Source organism: Ananas comosus, linkage group 6 (assembly GCF_001540865.1).
Source record: "Ananas comosus cultivar F153 linkage group 6, ASM154086v1, whole genome shotgun sequence".
NCBI classification, from domain to species: domain Eukaryota; kingdom Viridiplantae; phylum Streptophyta; class Magnoliopsida; order Poales; family Bromeliaceae; genus Ananas; species Ananas comosus.
Window position 1 is genome coordinate 10,346,272 of NC_033626.1, and position 23,585 is coordinate 10,369,856.

A 23,585-nucleotide genomic window follows, 5' to 3' on the forward strand; every position below is an offset into this window, starting at 1 on the left:
ATAGGTGGCAACGGAGCCCGTTTGCTATCGATAGTATTCTAGCTCAACTCTATATATATATATATATATATATATATATATATATTATAATAATAATATATATAATATATTAATTATTATATAATAATAATATATATAATAAAAAATATATTAAACACGTTTTCATCTATTTTTCTTTTCTTTTTAACCAAATAATCATTATGAAAATTTTTTTTTTTTTCTACAAACCAAACGCTAAACTACGAAATTTTTTCAATTTTACGTCAAACCAAACAGCCTCTTAGTTGAAAATATGAATCAACTAAGATTCGAACTTGAAATCTTCGAATACCAATCACTAAATTCTTTGTTACTTGCTCTCGGAACTGTCAAAAAAATAAATTTCTTATGTATTATGTTGATGCACCTTACGCACTCTACTTACAATTCTAAACAAAACCTAAAGTGGTGCGTACTGAGGAAGTATTATTTGGGACAATGATTAAATAACACTTTATTCGGTAGCTGAGCCGAAATGCTCGACATAAGCAACCGAGCTTTGGAGATTCTACTGACCAAAATGCAGCATTAGTAATATTGTTATTTTCTTTTCTAAAAATGATAGAATGCTAAAGAAAAAAATAATAAAGATAAATGCAAGATTTTTGAAGACCTATTCCAATTAATTAGTGAATTTCACATCAATCAGTGAGCGGAAGAATCAATGTAAATATTCTTTTGCTGCCCAAGGTGGCGAAATACCAGCTTATTACATGATTAAATACTTACTGACAGGGCTATATTTTTTTATTCTTATGAAATACAGGACCTTCAACTGAAACAATCTCACTCATTAATTAAAATCACAGCTGATCGCACTGCGCAGGAGCAAAAGATAACTTCTGATCGTCCAGATCGTAGACTATGTGCATATTCTGCTGCTGAAAATTACCAATTATGGAGATTTCGCTGCCGGAATCGAACATCGCCAAGCACATTAAACCCACGCTGGAATCCTGGAGCATGTAGTTGTCGCGCGGCAGATCCATATCTGCGCCTTCGAGGTGGAATATCAGCTTCGGCACGTCCACCTTTGCTGATGGAGACGACGGCAGCGAGAAGCAAAGGTCGAAGCCCTCCGCGGTGCCGTTAGCCACGGGCAGCTTCACCTGCGACAAGAAGGCGCTCCTCACGAGCTTGTAAGCAACCGTGGTTAGCTGCGTGAAGGACGTTCCGGAGTCTATGAACACTCCGCCAGTCCCGTTTTGCTGCAGGGCAAATGCCGACCTCGGTATCGGGAGACGGATCGTGCCGACCGTTATACCGTCGAGAGAGAGGTAATAGTAGGTTGGCTGTGAAGTATTCGTAACGAACGGAGTCGACTGGATGTTAGTAGAGCTGCCGTTTAGATTGGCAGCTGATCCTAACATGAGTGCGCTGCTCTTCGAATCGTCGTCGTCGTAGGAAATGAAGCAGTATCCGAACTTTCTGACTCCTAACTGAGAGATGAGAGACAAGGGCCCACGACCGAAGCCTGCGATCCCATTGAAGTTGCCCTGGTTTTGAAACCCGCAGCCGAATCCGAGGTTCGGGACCGTGACGTTGTTAGTGGACCCAAAGGTGAAGGCCTCGCTGGCGAGAGTGCCGACGGTAAATGAGTTGTCAAGGTAATCGTAAAGATAGAGGCATTGCGCGTGGCAGGCGGATTGAGGAAGAGCCTGGCAGAGCTTGCTGGAGCAGGGAAGCGGCGAGTAAGTGGCTGACTGTGAAGGATCGTACAAAGGGAAGCTCTGGTTGGTGCACGAGAGGCAGGGCTGGCACTGAGTCCAGATGAGATCGCTGCCGGTGTCAAGCATGAGCAGGAGAGGCTGTGCCGGCGTGCCAATGGAAACTCCGATGGTGTACTCATAGGGATTTGGCGAGACAGGCACGTCAGTTGCGGAGATCGAATTGGCAGAACCCCCCGCGGCCTTGGACACGAGCATCGCACTCCGGGCCCTGCTTCGCAGCGCCATGCGCTGCAGGAGCTCGAATTTGGTGAAATTCCGGCCCGCGTCGACATGGGTCAGGTCCACGCGGAGACCGTCGAAGGCAGAGATGGCCGGAGGGACTAGCGAGGCGAGGAGGAGGAGCACCAGAATTGGCAGCATATTTTCGAAAGGTTTAACGGCATACATGTTGTGGTCTGAGATACAGAGACTTTATGTTTTGGGGAGAAAATATTTGTTAGAATGTATGTTTATATAGGGGGATTTAGCAAGAATGAGTCACTGTGATAGCACATATTGTTAAATTATTTACAGTGTTTACCTTTTCTCGGTATAATAGAAGGACTCAGTTAACGCCCTCGTGTATATATTTCAAACAATGCCCTTTCAATATCTTGACATGGTTTCTTGACAAGGTTCCCTTTCAAACAATGCCCTTTCAAACAATGCCCTTTCAAGCGAGGAACCTACGTTTTGTGTGGTTTATCTTTGAATGGACCTCAGGACTTAAAATCAACAGAAAAAAAGTCCGAACTTTTCTATATGGGGAGGAATGTGCAGAAGGGAGAAATATTAGCGGAAATCTTAGGATGTAAATTGGGCTCATTTCCGACAAGGTATCTTGGGCTGCCGTTATCGAACAGACGACTATGCAGATCGGATTGGTGGCCAATCATCAATAGAGTCGAACGAAGGATAGAAGGGTGGCAAGCTAAACTTCTTTCGACCGGCGGCAGGCTTGTACTGGTTAACTCGGTACTCTCGAACCTGCCGCTCTACTTCTTCTTTATCTTCAGAGCACCTAAATGGGTAATTAAACGAATCGAAGCTCTGCGGAGGGCATTTTTTTGGAAAGGAAGAAGGGAAGTAACTGGAGGCCATTGCTTGGTTCGATGGAAAACGGTATGTAGGAACAAAAGAGATGGAGGGTTAGGGGTGAAAGACCTAGAGACTATGAATTTAGCGCTACTGGCTAAGTGGTGGCGGAGGTTTTTATCGGATAAGACAACGTTATGGAGATCTTTCTTACGAGGAGGATCTTCCTTAGGGAAGGGGCAACTTTTAGACCATACTCACAATGGTGGCAAAGCGTCCTGTCAACCTGCGACATTGTCCGGTGCGGGGTTTCCTATATGATTGGTGACGGTAGTTCAGTGAGCTTTTGGAGGGACCGATGGTGTGCACAACTCCCATTGCAATCGATGTTCCCTCATATCTTTAACACTGTAGTCACGAAGAACTACCGAGTGCGGGATTGTTCAGGCATCTATGGTTGGCGCTGGTGGAGTATATTGCACAGGTTTACACCAAGCTCTCCCGCAAATGAGGAATCAGTTCAGGGGCTTAAGGAACTACTATGCACCATGAGTTTAGTAGATAACAGAGACGAAGTAAGATGGAGATGGAGTCAATCAGAAGTATTCACAGTTAAATCATTGTATAAATTCTTGCAGGAGGGGGGAAGGGGGTGATAGAGACGAACTTGGCGCCACTTTGGAGGACCAAAATTTCGCTTAAAATTAAAATTTTCAGCTGGCTGGTGGTGATGCGGAGGTGTTAACGAAGGATAATCTCTCGAAAAGGGGATGGTCGGGAGAGCACACTTGTGCCCTCTGTTTGGATGAACCAGAGAATATTGATCACTTTAGTACCATGTGATTTCACACTTTATCGCTAGAATACTAAAGTGATAAAGTATTATAGCTTGCTGGTGGGTGGTTTGGGAGACTAGGAATGGAGTCATTTTTGCGAAGGCCCAGGCGGATCCGATCCGTGGCACTCATAAGATCAAACACCTGATAGCTCAATGGGGTAGTGCTGATCCGTAGATTTGTAGTTAGATTTTGTAGCCTGTATAGAGGTATCAGTTGTACTTTGCACACAACTTCTGTTTCCCTGTTTTCCTTTTTTTTTTTGTTTTTTTTCTCCATCATCCTAGAGGCCTTGATGCCTCACCCATGTTGCTTAATTCACCTACTGTATGAATGAAGCGGGTAGCATGTTACATTTTTCTCACAAAAAAAAAAAACATAAAAGAATTGTCTAACTTTTTTGGATAGAATAGATATAATATTTCCACCTAAAATTAAGGGTATACTTTGCATTTCTTTAAATATGATGATAATGGAGTTCTAGAAGCAGAGGTTGACCCAGTGTAATTGTATTATATATGGAAACAAAAAATTGAAAAAAAAAAAAGAGTAGGATGAACGAGCTTAATTGGACCTTGTCTGCTTGTACAACGACTTAATCAGCCCAGTTTCCATACTAAACAACTCAGCTGTAATTTATTTAGTAAAAGTTTTGTAGTTAAATATAAAAATAAGGTCATCTTAAAACTTACTTAAGTTTTTATAAATTATTGGTTAATTAATTGTAAATTGACTTAATGGCACGTGTTTGTCGCAGCTAGCGTGTACAGTTGTTTGTACAGCACGGTAGTTGTGCCTAATATGTGGAGTTGGATTTACATCTCGTATTAGTCAGAGTATCATTGTATTAGATTCATGTCAAGTAATAGTAGCACCTAGCACGCATGGGAAGAGTGTTAGTATAGAATGCTTAATTTTTTTATATTGTTATAACAAAAATAAAAAAGATTAAATTTGTTGGGTGTGAAAATAGAAACAGAGTATTGAGGAAGAGAAAACAAAATAAAGTATAACAAATATTACGTGGTTCGGTTACTGACTTACGTCCAAGGTCTAGGTTAGAGGAGAAATTTTTATTATAATCAAAGCAGAATATAAAAAAAATACTCTGTCACACGAGAATCCTAGCCTTCAAAATATACATATACTCTCTCTTATCAACCACACCAAATTAATAAAATAAAATATATATTTATATTAATAATTAAAATTTCATAAAACTAAAAATAATTTTAATAAGATTAGATATAATCTTAACGGATTGACTAGAAAAGAATAGGATTAGAATATCTTAGGACGCGTTTGGTTCGAAGTCAGAATCGAAATCGAAATGACTCATTACCTAATTCTATTTGATTCGTTATCTGAATCGGAATAAGAATAAATCATTCCCATTGTCGGTGTTTGATTTAGATAGATATAAAAAATGTAATCAAATTAATATATTAACTTTATCTTTATAGAGTCCGGCTACTATACTCTTATGAGTACGATTGTTCTCGTACTCATTGTTTTCGGTGATAGAGCTTCCGAATCAACGATCCACACTGCTAAACGTTATCTAGAGCATTTAAAACGTCTAGAAATCAAATTTTATAATTTTTCGACATCATTTACCTTACGATCAAAAAATTATGATTTCAAAATATTACGAAATTTATTATGATTTCAAAAAATTACGAAATTTATTTTCTAGACGATGAACTTTATTATGATTTCAAAAAATTATGAAATTTATTTTCTAGAAATTCAAATACTCTAAATCATATTTAACGAAGTAGATCGTCAATTCGGAAGCTCCATCATTGAAAACAACGTATGAGTATGAAATGCTCTATACTTATAAGAGTATAGTAGCCCTAGTCATCTTTATAATTTATTAATTTAAATTGAAATTGAAAATTAAATATTAAAAATTTACATCAAAATTTTGAAATAATGTCAAAATTTTAAATCTATTTTTTTAAAAAAAATTAAATTTTGAAGTTGAGTGGATAATTCAAAATATAAAACTAAATTTTGATTTATTCAAATTCAAACTTAAATTAAAATTTTAATTTTAATTTGAATCCATAAATTTAATTTAAGTTTTAAATAAAATTTGAATAATTAAAAAAATAAAATACTTGATTAAATTTTAATTTTTAATTTAAATTCAAATTAAAATTTAATATTATAAATTTAATTTCTAAATTCAAACTCATATTTTAGTTAAAAAAATTAAAAAAATAAATTTAATCCTAATAAATATCTATTCCGTTTAGATTCAACTTCTAATTCGGCTTCTAGGCCGGATTGAAAATAGAGGTGATTGGACGATTCCCATTCCACTCGAAAATTTGAATCGGAATGGAACTCCCGCATACCAAACACTCACAAACAGATTCATTCATTCCAATTCCGATTCCATGATGAAAAAGAAGCGAACCAAAAATGATCTTACAGTTTTACAATCCGAGATATATCTAACATATGTAATGCGGAGAGCATTTTCATCAATTACTTTGAGTTTTGGGATTGTTTTGAGCCTTTTAATAACAAACAATTGTTGACACTCATCGACCGTCTCCGGTGCAAGTGGCAAAGTGCTTGATGGTTTAAATAGATAGAAATTTTCAAATTTTACTTTTTATAAGACTAATTTGTACTAATAGACAATAAAATAAGCTAAATTAATTTTAAGCCGTTGAGTTTTTGTATGATTTAATAAAAAAAAAATCCGGTTGGTTTGAGTAAAATCAGATCGATTTGCCGGCCCAATGGTTGAACCGTCAGTATGAGCAGTTTAAGGTAGTCTTTTGATCGATTCATCTGGTTTAAAAAATCAAATCACACTACTTTATAGACTGGATCGACGGAACAGGTCGACAACCCAGTTTTTAAATCATTGAAAAATTCAACCGCAGGCACAAGAAATGTAATCCATTAGACCAAGAAAATTCGATATTAGAAACTTTCAGTACACTCGGTCATGCAGACTCAGTTTTCATGCTAAAGCCCCGCCTATATAAACATGCCTCCAAAACAATTATTGGCTCCACAACTACACCTCTCTGTATCTCAGACCACAACATGTATGCCGTTAAACCTTTCGAAAATATGCTGCCAATTCTGGTGCTCCTCCTCGCCTCGCTAGTCCCTCCGGCCATCTCTGCCTTCGACGGTCTCCGCGTGGACCTGACCCATGTCGACGCGGGCCGGAATTTCACCAAATTCGAGCTCCTGCAGCGCATGGCGCTGCGAAGCAGAGCCCGGAGTGCGATGCTCGTGTCCAAGGCCGCGGGGGGTTCTGCCAATTCGATCTCCGCAACTGACGTGCCTGTCTCGCCAAATCCCTATGAGTACACTATCGGAGTTTCCATTGGCACGCCGGCACAGCCTCTCCTGCTCATGCTTGACACCGGCAGCGATCTCATCTGGACTCAGTGCCAGCCCTGCCTCTCGTGCACCAACCAGAGCTTCCCTTTGTACGATCCTTCACAGTCAGCCACTTACTCGCCGCTTCCCTGCTCCAGCAAGCTCTGCCAGGCTCTTCCTCAATCCGCCTGCCACGCGCAATGCCTCTATCTTTACGAGTACCTTGACAACTCATTTACCGTCGGCACTCTCGCCAGCGAGGCCTTCACCTTTGGGTCCACTAACAACGTCACGGTCCCGAACCTCGGATTCGGCTGCGGGTTTCAAAACCAGGGCAACTTCAATGGGATCGCAGGCTTCGGTCGTGGGCCCTTGTCTCTCATCTCTCAGTTAGGAGTCGGAAAGTTCGGATACTGCTTCATTTCCTACGACGACGACGATTCGAAGAGCAGCGCACTCATGTTAGGATCAGCTGCCAGTCTAAACGGCAGCTCTACTAACATCCAGTCGACTCCGTTCGTTACGAATACTTCACAGCCAACCTACTATTACCTCTCTCTCGACGGTATAACGGTCGGCACGATCCGTCTCCCGATACCGAGGTCGGCATTTGCCCTGCAGCAAAACGGGACTGGCGGAGTGTTCATAGACTCCGGAACGTCCTTCACGCAGCTAACCACGGTTGCTTACAAGCTCGTGAGGAGCGCCTTCTTGTCGCAGGTGAAGCTGCCCGTGGCTAACGGCACCGCGGAGGGCTTCGACCTTTGCTTCTCGCTGCCGTCGTCTCCATCAGCAAAGGTGGACGTGCCGAAGCTGATATTCCACCTCGAAGGCGCAGATATGGATCTGCCGCGCGACAACTACATGCTCCAGGATTCTACCATGGGTTTAATGTGCTTGGCGATGTTCGATTCCGGCAGCGAAATCTCCATAATTGGTAATTTTCAGCAGCAGAATATGCACATAGTCTACGATCTGGACGATCAGAAGTTATCTTTTGCTCCTGCGCAGTGCGATCAGCTGTGATTTTAAGTGAGATTGTTTCAATTGAAGGTCCTGTATTCCATAAGAATCAAAATATATAACCCTGTTAATTACTTAATCTTGTGATAAGTTGGTGTTTCGCCACCTCAGGTAATAAAAGAATTACATCCATTCCTCCACTAAGTAATTGATGTGAAATTCACTAATTGGAATAGGTCATCAAAAATCCTGCATTTATTTTTATTATTTTTCCTTTAGCATTTAATCATTTTTCCAAAAAAAAAAAAAAAACAATAACAGTAATGCTCCATTTTGGTTGGTAGAAGATCCAAAGCTCGATTGCTTACGTCGAGCATTTGGTTCAGCTATAGAGTATAGTGCTATTTTATCAAATTATAGTCCCAAGTAATATGTTCAGAATATAAACCATTTTAGTTTTTTATTTAGAATTTATAATCTTACTAATTGAGAATCCATACGAGCCCACTCTCCATTGCACGGGCCGTGGGACCCACTCCTCTCTCTCTCTCTCTTTCTTTTTTTTCTTTTTTTTTTCCCTTATTTTTCTTTTCTTCCAAACCTTTCTTATTTTGGGGTTGTGGGACGGTTTACATTGTTATTAAGAATTAATTGCACCATTGATCTCCAACTTTTGTACTATTATTATTGGTTCCAAATATGTTTTTGTAATTAAATTTTCAATCTGTTAATTCCATTGCGATTACATCCCAGCCGTTAAAAGAGATGTTAATTAAACAAAATTGCCATGTTACTTAACTTTCTTTTGCATGTCAATTTTGGTCTATAAATTTTACATATTTTTTACTGTAGAAATAAAAATTTACATTTTAAATTTTAAATTCAAAATTAATAATAAAATTAAAATTTTAAACCAATCAGAAATTAGAATTTTAAATTTAAATTTAAAGTTTGAATTTAAATTGAAATATGAATTTTAAATTGAATCTAACTTTTGATTTCAAACTTTAATTTTTTATTTTGATTTTAGTATTTAAATTTACATTTAAATTTTAATTTTAATTTAAAATTTAAATATGTAATTAGAATTTAAATTTATATTTAGAAAAATTAGAACAACTATTTTTGAGCTATCAAGTTGATTTTTTATTACTTTTAATCATTTCAGATACTTTGCTCCATAAGAGGAGATACAAGATAATGGGCCATTAGAGAGCTGCATCTGATACATTTTCTTTATACTTTTAATAAGAATTATGATAAGATCTTTTGCAATGTAATTATGTTTTCTATATTAAAATATTCATTCATAAAAATAATATTCAAATATGAATTAAGACTTTTGAAATTGTGACTATTGACTTGCTTGATTGATAATTTGAATGGTTCTTTATATTTTTGAAATTAACAAATTTGTATCTTGAAATGAGCGAATTTAATTTTTGCATTTCTGTTTCTTCAATGATTTTTTTATATTGGTTTTTTTATCTCCAGTTAAGTAATATTTTTTAGTTCATATGAGTGATATTTGCTAATTCGCATGCTATTATTTTTAATCTCGAGCTAGAGAATTTATTTTTCCTAATATATAATATTAAAATATTTATTTTGGTAGTTGAACCTTTTTGCAATATAAAAAATATCTATTTTGATTTTTAAATACCCTTTGATTTGTTTTATTTTTGGTGCTTCTTGTAATTATCTATTGATTTCTTCAGTAATCTGAAATTCAGAAATCAAGTACTTTAGTTAACAAGAGTTTCCCTTCATTATCATCGACGACAATGGAGACGCTTCCACCAAGACTATCAAAGATAGTGCTTTCACTCCAATTAATTTTATAATATTTTTTATTTATAAATTCTATGTTGATGATAATAGAAAATTATTATTCATTTTTTTAATATTACAATGAGCTTTTCTTTTATTTTAACTGATTTATTCATTTTAATTATTTGGTTTAGATATTTTTGAAAAGAAATATATTTAAATTTTTTTTGAATTTTTAATTATTCAATACTGAGATAAATAATATTTGAATATATATATATATATATATATATATAGTATATTAGTAGTAGTATATATATATATATATATATATATATACTACTTATAAAAACGTGAGTTTTAAATTTTTTCTCTTTCCAAAAATGCCCCTATCTTTTCTACTAATATTTTCATGTCCAGTAATTTTCAACTATTCGTTTCAAATAATTTTTCAAATAATAATTTATTCTCAAATATAAATATTAAGTTTTTACCATTGGATCTCATCCAACGATTATAAATAAAAGTAGCTTTTCTTGATAAAAATACCCTCAATATCCGTTATCTCCTATCTACGCGTTTACAAATATCTACGCATTTTCTCAAACATAATTTCCGCCGTAACTTAAAATATCCGTTATATCCTATCCACAGCGTTTCTTAAATATTTTTGTTTCTCACACGTAATAGCACCAATCACATAATAAATAAAATTAAATTTATTCTATCTACACATTTTCTCAAACGCTTCATAAAGTAAAATATTCATTATCTCCTATTTATGTGTTTCTCAAATATTATATTTCTCACACATAATGCGCCAATCACGTAGAATATTACTAGAAAGATTTAATACCCACCTTACAGTCACGTAGAATATTATTAGAAAGATTTAATACCCACCTAAGCAAAACTAAATTGTTAATTAAATATAATTTTACATTTTTAAATTTTTTTAGTAAAATATTCAAAAGTAATACTCGCTAAAATATTTTACGTGTTTTTCAAATATAGAGCATATCTTAATGCACTCGCACATAATATCTATATTATCTAATCTTTATCTCATCATAATATTTATTCATACACAGAATATATTTTTTTGAGACATATATTTTCTTAGTAATATCTTTTTAATTTTCAACTATATTTTTCTCAAATATTTTTTTTAGTAATATCCTTTCTCATATGTCCCCATCGTTAGCACCAGTATATCATAGCACATCGTCATCATCGATACCGGCACATTGTCACTTTCACCACCTTCGTCATAGTTAGAGAGGTATTTTGATCCTACCTGAAAATTTTTTATTTTTTTAATGTGCATTTATACTATTTCAGTATATTTTTTTGATATTTTCTTATTTTTACGTATACTACGTTCATCAAATATAAAGCATTTATTTTTTTAATAATATCATTTTTCATTTTTATCTATATTTTCTTATATATTCTCAAATATTTTTTTTAGTAAATCCTTTTTTATTTGTCACTGTTGCCGGCACCAGCACATGGTCATCGTCCTCCTCATCGTCATCGTCATCACCGATGCCGGCACATTGTCGCCTTCATCACCTTCGTCACAGGTGTTTTGATCCCAGCTAAATTTTTAATATGCTTTTATACTGTTATAGCAGCTTTTTAGTATTTTCTTATTTTTATCTATACGTTTCTCAAATATAAAGTATATATTTTTTTAGTAATATCTTTATAAAGTATATTTTTGTAGTACCCCTGAAATTCAGCATTTCAGGCTTGTCGACAGCTCTGGAGAGTGTCGGGACAAGTCCGAGTCCTGTTGGTGCGAAATAGACGCAAACCGGACTCAATACGACGCAAGAGCAGGAAGTTAGTATTGGAATCTGCAAATTGCAGATTTTCTGCATTCTGTACCGGTACAAAAGAGTGTACCGGTACCTCTATATAATTTTTCTGCGCAACTGCTCTCAGGTTTACCATCTCTGTTGCATGTACCGGTACAACATCGATGTTGTACCGGTACACCGGGGTAGGTAAAGGGTGTTTTGGTAATTTCTTACCTCGTGGACTTCACCCTTATCCCTTCCTTCTATATAATGTTAGAGAGGCAGAGAGAGCATTTCGGCTGCTGCTCCTCTCTCTCTCTAGGGTGGATCCGTATGGTTGAGGGAGGCTTCGGGTGGAGTTTGGATCGACGCCGACGTTGCGCCGGGGAGCTGTTCGAGCACACGAGTGTCGTAGTTGCTGCGTTGGGAGGCCGGGCGAGCGTGTGATTTCGCTGTTTCGACTTCGCGCCGGATTTGGAGTAGCTTTCGAGGTGGGTTAAAGTGATGTTACCGAATTCTACAGGTTTCCTCCTAATGCTATATATGTCAACTGCATGTATTTGTAGCTTTGTTTAGTACTTTGTTTAGCTCAATTCTTGGAATTTCATGCCTATGAATTGGAATTGGAGCTTAGAAAAATTAGCTAAATAATGCATGTTGGATTTGGATTTGACTTAGGAGAAAACTGACGTTTTTACACCGCCAAATGAGCAAACTACCAGATTTAGGTTTAGAAGCCGTAATTTGTCAGTATCGACGCAGTTTGTGGGTGGTGGATACCTAAAATAGTGTAGAATATTTTTACACTCGTGCTGAGGTGCCGAGTGTATTTTTAGAGCAGTGTTTAGGCTGTTCCGAATTATCGGGTGCCGTCGAGGTTGACGGTGGACCCAGATTACTGTTTTTGCATCAGATTGTGCCGAGAACACGTGAGTTCAATTGTTAGACCCTGTTTACTTGACTATAGCCTGTGAGAGCCTGATTGAGCTCGACAGAGACACGCTTGTATACTCGGTTGGGTAGCGCCCACGAGTGCCACTCCGGAGTTGGGCTTTGTGCTTTTGTGTTGGTGTTGTTTAGTCCTGTTTGAACTTGCTCTCCATTGACGATCTGGTTTGATGTCAGATTGTGTAGTTTCGACAGGCGAGACGGGTGTGTTCACAATCCCTAATGCGATTGGGTCAGGCTTTACTATTTCCTACAGAGTGTTGGTGTTCGACCGAGATAGTATAGGTGCATATAGCTGTAGATGTATTACAGCTTTCTTACTATACTTGTTTGCATCTGTAGACTTAGTCGGTGAGCCGTTGAAGTCGGTAGCGGTACCCACTAAGGACTACTTCTTTTTGCAGTAGTTCTCACGCCCAGTTGTTGAAACCTTTTGCAGAGCCTTCTTCTTTGGCTGCTGCTGCTGTTGATTCGGACCGTGGAAAGGGAGTCGCGAGTTAGATTCCTTCCCAGTTGCTGCTGAGTTAGAGTATACCAGCTATAGGTAGTGGTAGTTTTTGAATTCATATACATACTTTTATTGTTTCTCGCTGGAGCCAGTGTTTTGTACACCAGGATGCTTGCATGTATAATGAACTTCTATTTTTATATATATCTTTTTTTCCTAGCAGCTCTATACTACTAGTTGTAGTATTGTTTGATTACAGGTACAGCTGTCGTTTCGTATACAGGAAAAGTTTCTTTGTATACGGCGGATTTGTCGGCGTGCCCGGGAAAACGAGTAATCCGGGGCGTGACAATTTTTTTAGTAATATCTTTTTAAATATTTCCTTTATGACAGGTGCTAATCTTTTCTCACATAATGTGCACGTTTTTTCAAATATTATGAAATACATATGAAAAATAGTTATACTATAAATTAATTAAAAATATATAAAATTTATTTAGAGATAAATTAAAGTTAAAAAATAATTAAATAATAAACATATACCACCAATAACGATTTAAAATTTAAAATATAAATATAAATATAATTTAAAATTAGATGTGACATTTTGAATTAAGAATAAATTAAAATTTTTATACTTTTAGATTAAAATATATATCCAATCTTCTAAATCTCCTTTCTGACGAGTGACACTTGCTACCTATCATCTCATCATAATTTTAATACCTACGCGTTTCTCAAATATTGAGCCTAATTAACATATAATATTTTCACTATTTAACCTTTCAATCTCCTTATTCTTATCCCAATCTTATATATACTTATTCATTTTATTCATTTTCATACGTAATAACCGTCACCTATGCATTTGTGCCGACACAACTTCGTTCTCACCTTTGCTAGCATGACGTCGTTGTCCTCACATTGCATGTATATCGACAGAAGTTCACGAATCATGTCGGCGTTGTTGATGCTACCGACATGTAATCGATGGTCGAGATACATGCGTATGCGCATTATTGGTGGTCGGCAATCTATGCGTTGACAATTCATATAAATATCAATCTAAAATACTCTCCCTCCTCCTATATCTATTGTTAATGTTATTTTTTTTTTGGATTTTTCTTTCTTTTCTATTCATAATATATCTTTTTTTTAAGTAATTTAATTTTTAGTTAGATTTACTTTTTTTTAATTAAAGATCTCAAAGCCTCAGCCTAATTATTTTTCTTTTCATTATCTTTAATTTCTTCCTAAACAAGTTTCATAATTAAATTAAAATTATATTTCCGCTTTTTAGTTAACATATTTTAATAATATGATTTTTCTTTACATATAATATACGAATTATGCTACTATACTATCAATAGTACCAAACCCTTGATACTATTGAGTTTTCGGCCGTTGGATAAAAAGATGTGCGGTTAGAATGATAGTGGTCCCTGGTTAAATTGATAGTGGTCCCCTAGGGTTGAGTGGGTGGTTGGTTTAATAGTATAATCTAACGGGTGGAAATGATCAAAAGGTAAATTTAACGATAGAAAACTCAATAGTACCAAGAGCTTGGTACTATCGATAGTATAATAGCCGAACTCTATAATATACTAACATCTTCTATTAAACTTTAATATATAAATAAATACTACATTAATTGGCTATCACCTGCACATACCCAATGTATACAAAAGTATACCACACCTCTAAAAAGCTCATGAATTTAAATTAGAATTCAATTTATATTCTATGAAATTAAAAAAAATTACAAAATTCATAAATATAATCATGTCTCTATGACATTATATATTTCGAGCATCTACTTACCAAATTCATCAACTTTTTTTATATTGTTAATTTTTATGTTCATTTAATATCTAGATATTATGATTTTAAAAATTTATAAATTTTAATGTATAATTTTTTAAAAACAAATGTTAAATATTGAATGTCGTGTATAAAATATGTACATTGAGTACAAGAAAAAACTTCTCAAAATATGAACGATATGATTCAAAATTCTCCTAAAATTGTATTAATATTTTTACAATCTTCTTCAAATCAATTTGTATATATATATATATATATATATATATATATATATAGAGAGAGAGAGAGAGAGAGAGAGAGAGAGAGAGAGCTAGGCTGGTATACTATCGGTAGCACGGAGGCTTCCGTGCTACCAAGTTGTTTTCAATGATGCAGTTTTCAAATCGACAATCGGCTCCGCTAGACTTGATCTACACTATTAAAAGTATTTGGAAACTAAATTTCATAATTTTTCGGCATTATTGGGTTAGTGATCAAAAGATCTCAAAATTGACAATTTTAATGGTAGATGTGATGCGTTTGTGAATTTAACGGTGTAAAACACTCCAAATCTGATGAAATTTTTATAGAAAATTTTTTTCATTATTTAGAGAAAGATCAATACCTCTGATCTTAAATTTAAGTCTTTTATCATCATTTTTTATGAGATTTTTATTTTCAGCCATTTATTTTTAAACTACTCGTTTGATAGGTAAATGATGCTGAAAAGTTATGAAATTTAGTTTCCAAATACTTTTAATAGTATAGATCAAGTTTAACGGAGCCGATCGTCAATTTGGAAGCCGCAACATTGAAAACAACTTGGTAGCACGGAGGCTTCCGTGCTATCCATAGTATACCAGTCTAGCTCTATATATATATATATATATATATATATAGAGTTGGACTGGGCTACTATTAGTAGCAAAATTCTATTGTTGCTACCAATTTTTTAGCATTTGGATCAATTCTTTTCATCATTTCTAACCATTGGATTAAATACTATAACCCAGTGGGGACCATTCAACCCTAGGGGACCACTCAATTCTAACTGACTAATATCATCCTAATCCTACAATTTTTCATCCAAGGGTTAAAAACTTGATAGCAAAAAGAGGATTTTACTATTAATAGTATTCCAGTCTAATTATATATATATATATATATTTTAGGGTATACAAAATTAATGATAGTAATAGATGATAAGTGAATTTATGTTTTTCGCTAATTATGTATTATAGATTATTTTTTTAATATAAATAAATTTTAGGGTAAACTTCAAATACCCCCTGTGGTTTCACACTTTCTCACTTTTGTACCATGTGGTTTAAGTGTATCAAGTTTGCCCTTGTGGTTTCACACTTTCTCACTTTAGTACCTTGTGGTTTACACCATTTCTCTTTGGGAGAAAGCGGAGAGGAAGGAGGAAGAAGAAAGAAAGAGAAATGGTATACATTTTATCCAAAGAGTGTAATTTTTATTCCAAAAAGTATAATTTCTGTCTCAAAAAGTGTGACTTTTATTTAAAATAGTACAAAAAATTTTTGAAACAGTGTAACTTTATTTTAACAGCACAATTATCACGCCCCGGATTACACTTTTTCCGGGCGCGCTGACAAATCTGCCGTATACAAAGGAATTTTCCCTGTATACGAAGCGATAGCTGTACCTGTAAATCAAACACTACTACGAACAGTAGTAGAGAGCTGCTAGAGAAAACAGAAGCTAAACAAACTGAGTTTCATATACATAGTCCAAATCCAAAATACAAAGCTACTCGCACTGGCGAGTTAAGTCCACTATGTACATAAACTCGAAACAAAACATCTATCTGCAGTAGGGGCACCTCTAGCTCAGCACGTCGGGTAGGGCTCTAACTCGCGAGGCCCTTGCCTCGATCCTGATCCGCGGAAGGCGCAGCAGCCGAAACCTGTGGCTCTGCAAAACAGAGGTAACAACTGGGCGTGAGAACTACTGTGAAAACAAATAGTCCTTAGTGGGTACCGCCCAAAACAATATCGGTCCACCCACTAAGTCTACAGAAGGGAGCAAGAATAGTCAGAAAAGCAGGAAATAAACTCTACCGCTATCGATCACTACACTATCATGCTCTACACTAACCAACTGTAGGAAATGTCCAATCTGACCCAATCCAATCGGGACTGTAAGCATACCCGTCCCCGGGACTGTGAATACACCCGTCCCTGCCCCGTTGCGACTATCGGGCTCTATCCACACTAACTGGTCCGTGGAGAGCAAGTCCAACTGGCATGAGCGACACCAACGCAAAAGCACAAGCCTGACTCCGGAGTGGCACTCGTGGGCGCTACCCAACCGAGTATGCAGCGTATCTCTGTCGAGCTCAAACAGGCTCCAACTAGCCAAAGTCAAGTGAACAGGGTCAAAACAGGTCTACAAACCAAACCCACGTGCCCTCGGCACAATCTGTGACCAAAACAAGAATCTGGGTCCACCGCTAACCCGAACGGCACCCAACGACCCGAAACAGCCTAAACTCTGCTGAAAAATAAGCTCGGCACCCCAGCACGAGCGTAAATGCCTTCTAAACTACCCTAGGTATCCATCGCACTGATACTGCAACGATATAATCGAACCACGGCTCCTAGAGCTAAATCTGGTAGTTTAAGCATATGACGGGTCAAAACGCAGGTTTTCTCCTAAGTCAAATTTCAAGTCCAACATGTATAATTTAAATATTCATTTCAGCATGCTTCTACATTTATATTACATTCAAGATGCTAATCGATGAATTAAAGCATGATATACAAGAATCGAACTATACATATCGACTAAACACGCACTTAGGAGCGAAACCGATGATAACCCACCTCTAATGCAAATCCTGGCAGCAATAGGGTCACTCAGCTACGGAACACTCTGTCGGAACCAGGCGCATCTGCTATCAGCCAGCAAAGGTCCACAATCAGGATCTAAACATCAATTCCACTAAAATCCACTAAAAATTCCAATTTCAGCACTTAAGCTTGGATTTCTCTCCACTCCAATGTCAAAACTCACCTAATGATCTCCAATTCGGGTGAGGACAGATCCAAATCCAGCCACTACTGATGGGTGATCAATCTCAGGTCCAAAATCCCACTGCCAACAAAGATAGCATCAAGAAAAGCTCAAAAATCCCAATTTCAGCAAATAGTCAACAACAGTCCAGAAAAACTTGAGTTTGACTGAGCTAACCTTCACCAAATTCTGCGAGATAGGGCTTCGTGGATTCCTCTGAGAGTCAAAAATCCAGCAAACCAAGTTTCATCGGAATCCGATCTTCTTACGTCGCGCACGAGCCAAAACACTGGAGGTCGTCGCTGAAGAACTGCAGAATCAGCACCTTGCAATTCTTGGAGATGTGGATCTTGATGCAAAATGGAAAGATTGGAGGGATTTGGGATCAAAATCTAAGTTCTCTGTGAAGAACAGGTAAAAGAGCTCAATAGGGACGCATACAGGGTATTTATAGGCTACTGGAGGGATAAGATAAGCCCCAAGAGAAAACAGCTGCTAACTAGAGTTCATGCAGAAACGGGCGTTTCTGGGCGCCCGGAACCATGTTCTGGGCGACCAGAACATCCCGACTGCACAAACCGGGCTCCTCGGACTCTCCGCTCGCGGTGTGCTGCGCCCGTAAATGGCTCCGGCGGAACTCACCTACCGCTTGCCACGCGTCGAAGCAAGCGATATTCACGATGTCGAATTTCCGGACCCACATCTGGGCGCCCGGAACATGGGATCCGAATTGGCTTCCAGTTTCAGTTAAATTCAACACTCGTTTTTGGGCGACCCTAAACATGTTCTGGGCGCCTGAATCTGGCAAAACTCCAGTTTTGCTTATTTGAGTGCGTCGAGTCCAATTCTGCATCCAATTCATGCTGAATTGACTCCGACTCAGTCCGACACTCTCCAGAGATGTCGACCAGTCACTAATACTGAAGCCAACCCTATCCAAAGCTCAGGAACACTACAACAATTTTACCTTTTTCTTCCTTCTTCTATTAATTTTGGTTTTTCTTGTAGGAGAAAAAAAAAATTTTTGTTTTTTTTTTCTTTCTACAATTTTTTTTTGGGTCACGACCTCTCCTCCTCCCTCACCGGCGTGCTTCTCGGCTCCGAGAAGCACTTCATCTTCATCCCCAACGGCGGCGGTGGGGACGGCAGGTAGAAAATCTGCTGCAGTGGAGGTAGAGGGCGAAGGCGGAGGAAGAGGACACGGTATTGTCCTCGCTATCGTCACAGACGGCCGCAGAGGCGGTGGAGGAGGCTCAGAGAGAGAAAAAAAAAAAGAAAGTCGCAGCACGGACTCGGTGAGGTCGGAGGCGAGAAGGGTGGGGGGTGCGTGGGCGAGGGCGTGAGGGCAAGAAGGGTAGGGGGTGCGCGAGCGAGGGCGTGAGGGGCAGAGACGAGGCGGGCCGTTTCAGCCTTTGCCTCCGCTACCTTCTTCAGAGAAAAAAAAAAAAAAAAACGAGAGAAAAAAAAGGAGAGAGAAAAAGATATAAGAATATTTTGGTTAGTTTGTTGAAAATTTCGACTGAATTTGCAAAATCAAAAAATACGGCCTAATTTTGCAAAAGCTCAAAACTTTTTTAGGACCGTATATGAAGTATTACTCCATTTCTAAATGATAATCCCCAAATAGTACAAGATAGCTAAAAAGTTATAGTCCTTTCTTTTCCCTTCACTAATACAAACATAAATCACCTCTACATATATTAGTATCAAATTAAAGCTAATGCTACCATTTAGAAACCAAACTAAGTCACAGCTGATCACATTGAGCATGAGCAAACCCCAACCCATTCTTCTCCAAATCATATTCGATCCACGTATTTTGCTGCTGTATGTTCCCTATTATAGAAACTAACATCACTCCACTTCGACTACGATGCAATTAAGCACATTAATCTACCGCCTTCGTCTAAATCAACCACGTAATTATCTCGCAGTACGTCCATATCCGCACCTTCGAAATGGTATATAAGCTTGGGCACTTCAATTCACAAATAAGAAGATATGGACATTGAGAAACAGGCACCAAACGTTCCTGTAGAGTCGTTGATGACACTGAGCTTTAACTGAGATGCAAATGCGGATTTTATCCGATCGTATGCGATCCGGTTCAATCAGTTAAAGCCGTTGCCAGAATCTATTATTACTCCACTATTGCCGGTTTCTTTTATAGTGAATGCCGACTTTGGTATTTTTAAGCTTTTTTTTCCGACCGCTATTCCGTTGAGTGAGAGGTAGTACAAGTTTGGCCTTAGCCGGTTTTTGATTAGTGGAGTGGTTTTGGAGGATCCACTTCGGATTCTTTTTGGATCCGCTAAGGCCCCAAGTAGTAGGGGACTTCTTTTGTAGTCGTGTATGGCAGTGAAGCAGTAAGAGAACCTTTTAATTTTTAGCTGAGAGATTAATGACAAGGGTACGCGGCCAAAACCGGCAATGCCGAATTCAATTAAGAATATCCTTTGGTTCAAGATCCCACGTGTTCGAACCCGAGACGGGGGATTTTGACCTAACCTTCCTAAAAAAAGTTTGTCATTGTTAATGAGTTAATTTTGCACCGGTTTGAATGCTTGATTTTTAACTTCTCAGTGCGATTGCTAAATTATATCTAAGCAAATCTGTTCAATTTGCAAAACATTGTTATTAGCTAGATGCAATTGTTTATATACTCCTGAAAAGTTCCCGACTTTCTGATTTACCTCTCTTAAAAGCTAATATTAAAAATACCCTTTCTACGTTCCAACCTATTTCTAACATACTCTAGAGTTAAAATCTGTTAATGAATTTTATTATCTCTGTAAAATTACTATTTTGCCCTTTCAAATATACTTTTCCACCATCACTGACTTTCTTATTTGTCCTTAAAGTCAGGGGCACAACAAGTATTTTGACTTTTGGTCTTTTCCAATATACCCTACTACCGTCACCAACATTTCTTATTTGCCCTTAAGTTAAGGACAAAATTGGTATTTTAATTTTTTTTAATTGTGGTATATATTTAACTCATGTTTAACCCAAGTTAACTTAACAGGAGATAACTGCGGAGGTATTTTGCAATAACGGTAAAACATATGAGGGGTATTTTAGAAAAAAAAAAGGTAAATCGAATATTTTTAAACGTATAAGGGGTATATAGTTAATTATCCCTTGTTATTATATATAAAAATAAATAAAATAAGTTTCTTTCATATTTTGTCATTGCACCTAATGCACTCTACTTACAATTCTAAAAATCTAAAGTAGTGCGTGTTTTGGAAGTATTACTTGGTGTCGAATCGTGGATGCTAACTATTAATCCCAAAAGCTCAAGCTGTTAGAAATATGCAGTCAATTTACTTAAAGCATATAGATGCAACGTCCACAGGTCTCGATTATAACTCAATCTAATCGGTCTCACGTCATTTCGAACATGACTCGGTCCAATCCAATCTTACGTCATTCCGAACATGACTGAGCCCAACCTGGCCTTCTGCCACAAGGCAGAATGTTGGCACATTTAAGTCAATACTTGGGATTATACTTTGATCACATAACACTATACTCGCTCTCCAATACTTTTTTGTTTTTGGCCGGTCCTCTTTGAGGCCTAACTGCCTCGATTTGTATAGTTAAATTTATTATCCTAATAAATAAAGCAGATGGCGTGCTATTTTTCTCTTAAAAAAAAAAATACTATACTCTATAGCACAAAATGCTCGACATAAGCAATCGAGCTTTGGAATATCTACTAACAGGGCTATATATATTTTTTTTATTATGAAATACAGGACCTTTCAATTGAAACAGACCTTCAATTGAAACAATCTCACTCATTAATTAAGATTACAGCTGATCGCACCGCGCAGGAGCAAAAGATAACTTCTGATCGTCCAGATCGTAGACTATGTGCATATTCTGCTGCTGAAAATTACCAATTATAGAGATTTTGCCGCCGGAATCGAACATCACCAAGCACATTAAACCGACGCTGGAATCCTGAGGCAAGTAGTTGTCGCGCGGCAGATCCATATCTGCGCCTTCGAAGTGGAATATCAGCTTCGGCACGTCCACCTTTGCTGATGGAGACGACGGCAGCGAGAAGCAAAGGTCGAAGCCCTCTGCGGTGCTGTTAGCCACGGGCAGCTTCACCTGTGACAAGAAGGCGCTCCTCACGAGCTTGTAAGCAACCGTGGTTAGCTGTGTGATGGACGTGCCGGAGTCTATGATCACTCCGCCAGTCCCGATTTGCTGCAGCGCGAATGCCGACTTCGGTATCGGTAGACGGGTCGTGCCGACCGTTATACCGTCGAGAGAGAGGTAATAGAAGGTTGGCCGTGAAGGATTCATAATGAACGGAGTCGACCGGAAGTTAGTAGAGCTGCCGTTTAGATTGGCAGCTGATCCTAACATGAGTGCGCTGCTCTTCGAATCGTCGTCATCGTAGGAAATGAAGCAGTAAGAGAACTTTCCGACTCCTAACTGAGAGATGAGAGACAAGGGCCCGCGACCGAAGCCGGCAATCCCGGATTCGTTGTTGAAGATGCCCCCGTTGAGAAACCCACAGCCGAACCCGAGGTTTGGGACCGTGACGTTGTTAGCGGACCCGAAGGTGAAGGCCTCGCTGGCGAGAGTGCCGACGGTGGTTGAGTTGTCGCCGTAACTGTAAAGATAGAGGCATTGTGCGTGGCAGGCGGATAGTGGAAGAGCCTGGCAGAGCTTGCTGGAGCAGGCGAGCCGCGAGTAGGTGGATGACTGTGAAGGATCGTACAAAGGAAAGCTCTGGTCGAAGCACGAGAGGCAGGGCTGGCACTGCGTCCAGACGAGATCGCTACCAGTGTCAAGGATGAGCAGAAGAGGCTGTGCCGGCGTGCCGATGGAAACTCCGATGGTGTACTCACCGGCATTCGGCGAGACAGGCACGTCAGTTGTGGATATCGAATTGGCGGAACCCCCCGCGGCCTTGGGCGCGAGCATCGCGCCCCGGGCCCTGCTTCGGAGCGCCATGCGCTGCAGGAGCTCGAATTTGGTGAAGTTCCGGCCCGCGTCGACGTGGGTCAGGTCCACGCGCAGACGGTCGAAGGCAGAAATGGCCGGAGGGACTAGCGAGACGAGGAGGAGCACCAGAATCGGCAGCATATGTTCAGAGGGCTTAACAGCATACATGCTGTGGTCTGAGATGCAGAGACTTATGTTTTGCGAAGCTTACACTTGTTTGGAGGAATGTTTATATAGTGGGGGATTTAGCAAGAATGAGTCTCCTTTATGGCGAATATTGTTGAATTATTTAGTGGTGAACTTTTCTTGGTCTAATACAGGGACTTGCTTTACGCGCTATTGTATATATTTCCAAATTTTGGGTCTCAATCGCCCTATATATTTCCAAATTTTGGGTCTCAATCGCCCTAGTGAAGAGGATTAGCACGAACACATTATACATATCTTGACACGGCAAAATTATGCGTGGCTATTATTTTTTTCGTTTATTTTATTTAAAGGGATAATTACTTATATACCCTTCATGCGTCTAGATTGGTTACTATATGCAGTTTTTCCTTTCTATTATGCCTGATTAGTCCTAGTGAGAAAGTCGGTGATGTTGGGGCCGAACCCACTGGGAACTTTGTTGTAATTCTCACCCCACTATTTTCACAGAGCCGGGACCGAGCGAGCCCGCGAGCGACCGCGGTAAAGGTATCGCGCCTTAGTCAAAAGCCACCCCAGTCAGGCTTGTATTTTGTTAGTAGTTACCCTTTTATCATCTTTTGTACTAGATGATTAATGATGTAAAGAAAAGAAGTAAAGCTCTCTTTTAAGGTAAATGTGATGTAATAAAAAAATGATGTAATAAAATGTAAGGAAT

General features: G+C 38.1%; 3 protein-coding genes across 3 annotated transcripts; 1 reads left to right on the forward strand and 2 right to left on the reverse strand.

Annotated features, from left to right (window-relative positions):
• On the reverse strand, positions 739-2,154 carry LOC109711917 (aspartic proteinase nepenthesin-1-like). Its single transcript, XM_020235284.1, has one exon. The coding sequence runs from the start codon at positions 2,127-2,129 to the stop codon at positions 843-845; it is 1,287 nt and encodes a 428-aa protein (XP_020090873.1). The 5' UTR covers positions 2,130-2,154; the 3' UTR covers positions 739-842.
• Positions 6,692-8,028, forward strand: LOC109712119 (aspartic proteinase nepenthesin-1-like). The gene has a single exon (XM_020235545.1). It carries the CDS (start codon positions 6,692-6,694, stop codon positions 8,000-8,002), a length of 1,311 nt encoding a protein of 436 aa, XP_020091134.1. The 3' UTR covers positions 8,003-8,028.
• LOC109712169 (aspartic proteinase nepenthesin-1-like) lies at positions 21,436-23,039 on the reverse strand. Its single transcript, XM_020235591.1, has 2 exons — positions 22,958-23,039; positions 21,436-22,921 (listed from the first exon to the last, which is right to left on the reverse strand). The coding sequence occupies exon 2, from the start codon at positions 22,886-22,888 to the stop codon at positions 21,569-21,571; it is 1,320 nt and encodes a 439-aa protein (XP_020091180.1). The 5' UTR covers positions 22,889-22,921; positions 22,958-23,039; the 3' UTR covers positions 21,436-21,568.

What these genes read in the sequence shown, in the direction of transcription:
- LOC109712119 (XM_020235545.1), top strand. Translation starts at nt 6,692, where the DNA reads ATGTATGCCGTTAAACCTTTCGAAAATATGCTGCCAATTCTGGTGCTC.
- LOC109711917 (XM_020235284.1), bottom strand. Translation starts at nt 2,129, where the DNA reads ATGCTGCCAATTCTGGTGCTCCTCCTCCTCGCCTCGCTAGTCCCTCCG.
- LOC109712169 (XM_020235591.1), bottom strand. Translation starts at nt 22,888, where the DNA reads ATGTATGCTGTTAAGCCCTCTGAACATATGCTGCCGATTCTGGTGCTC.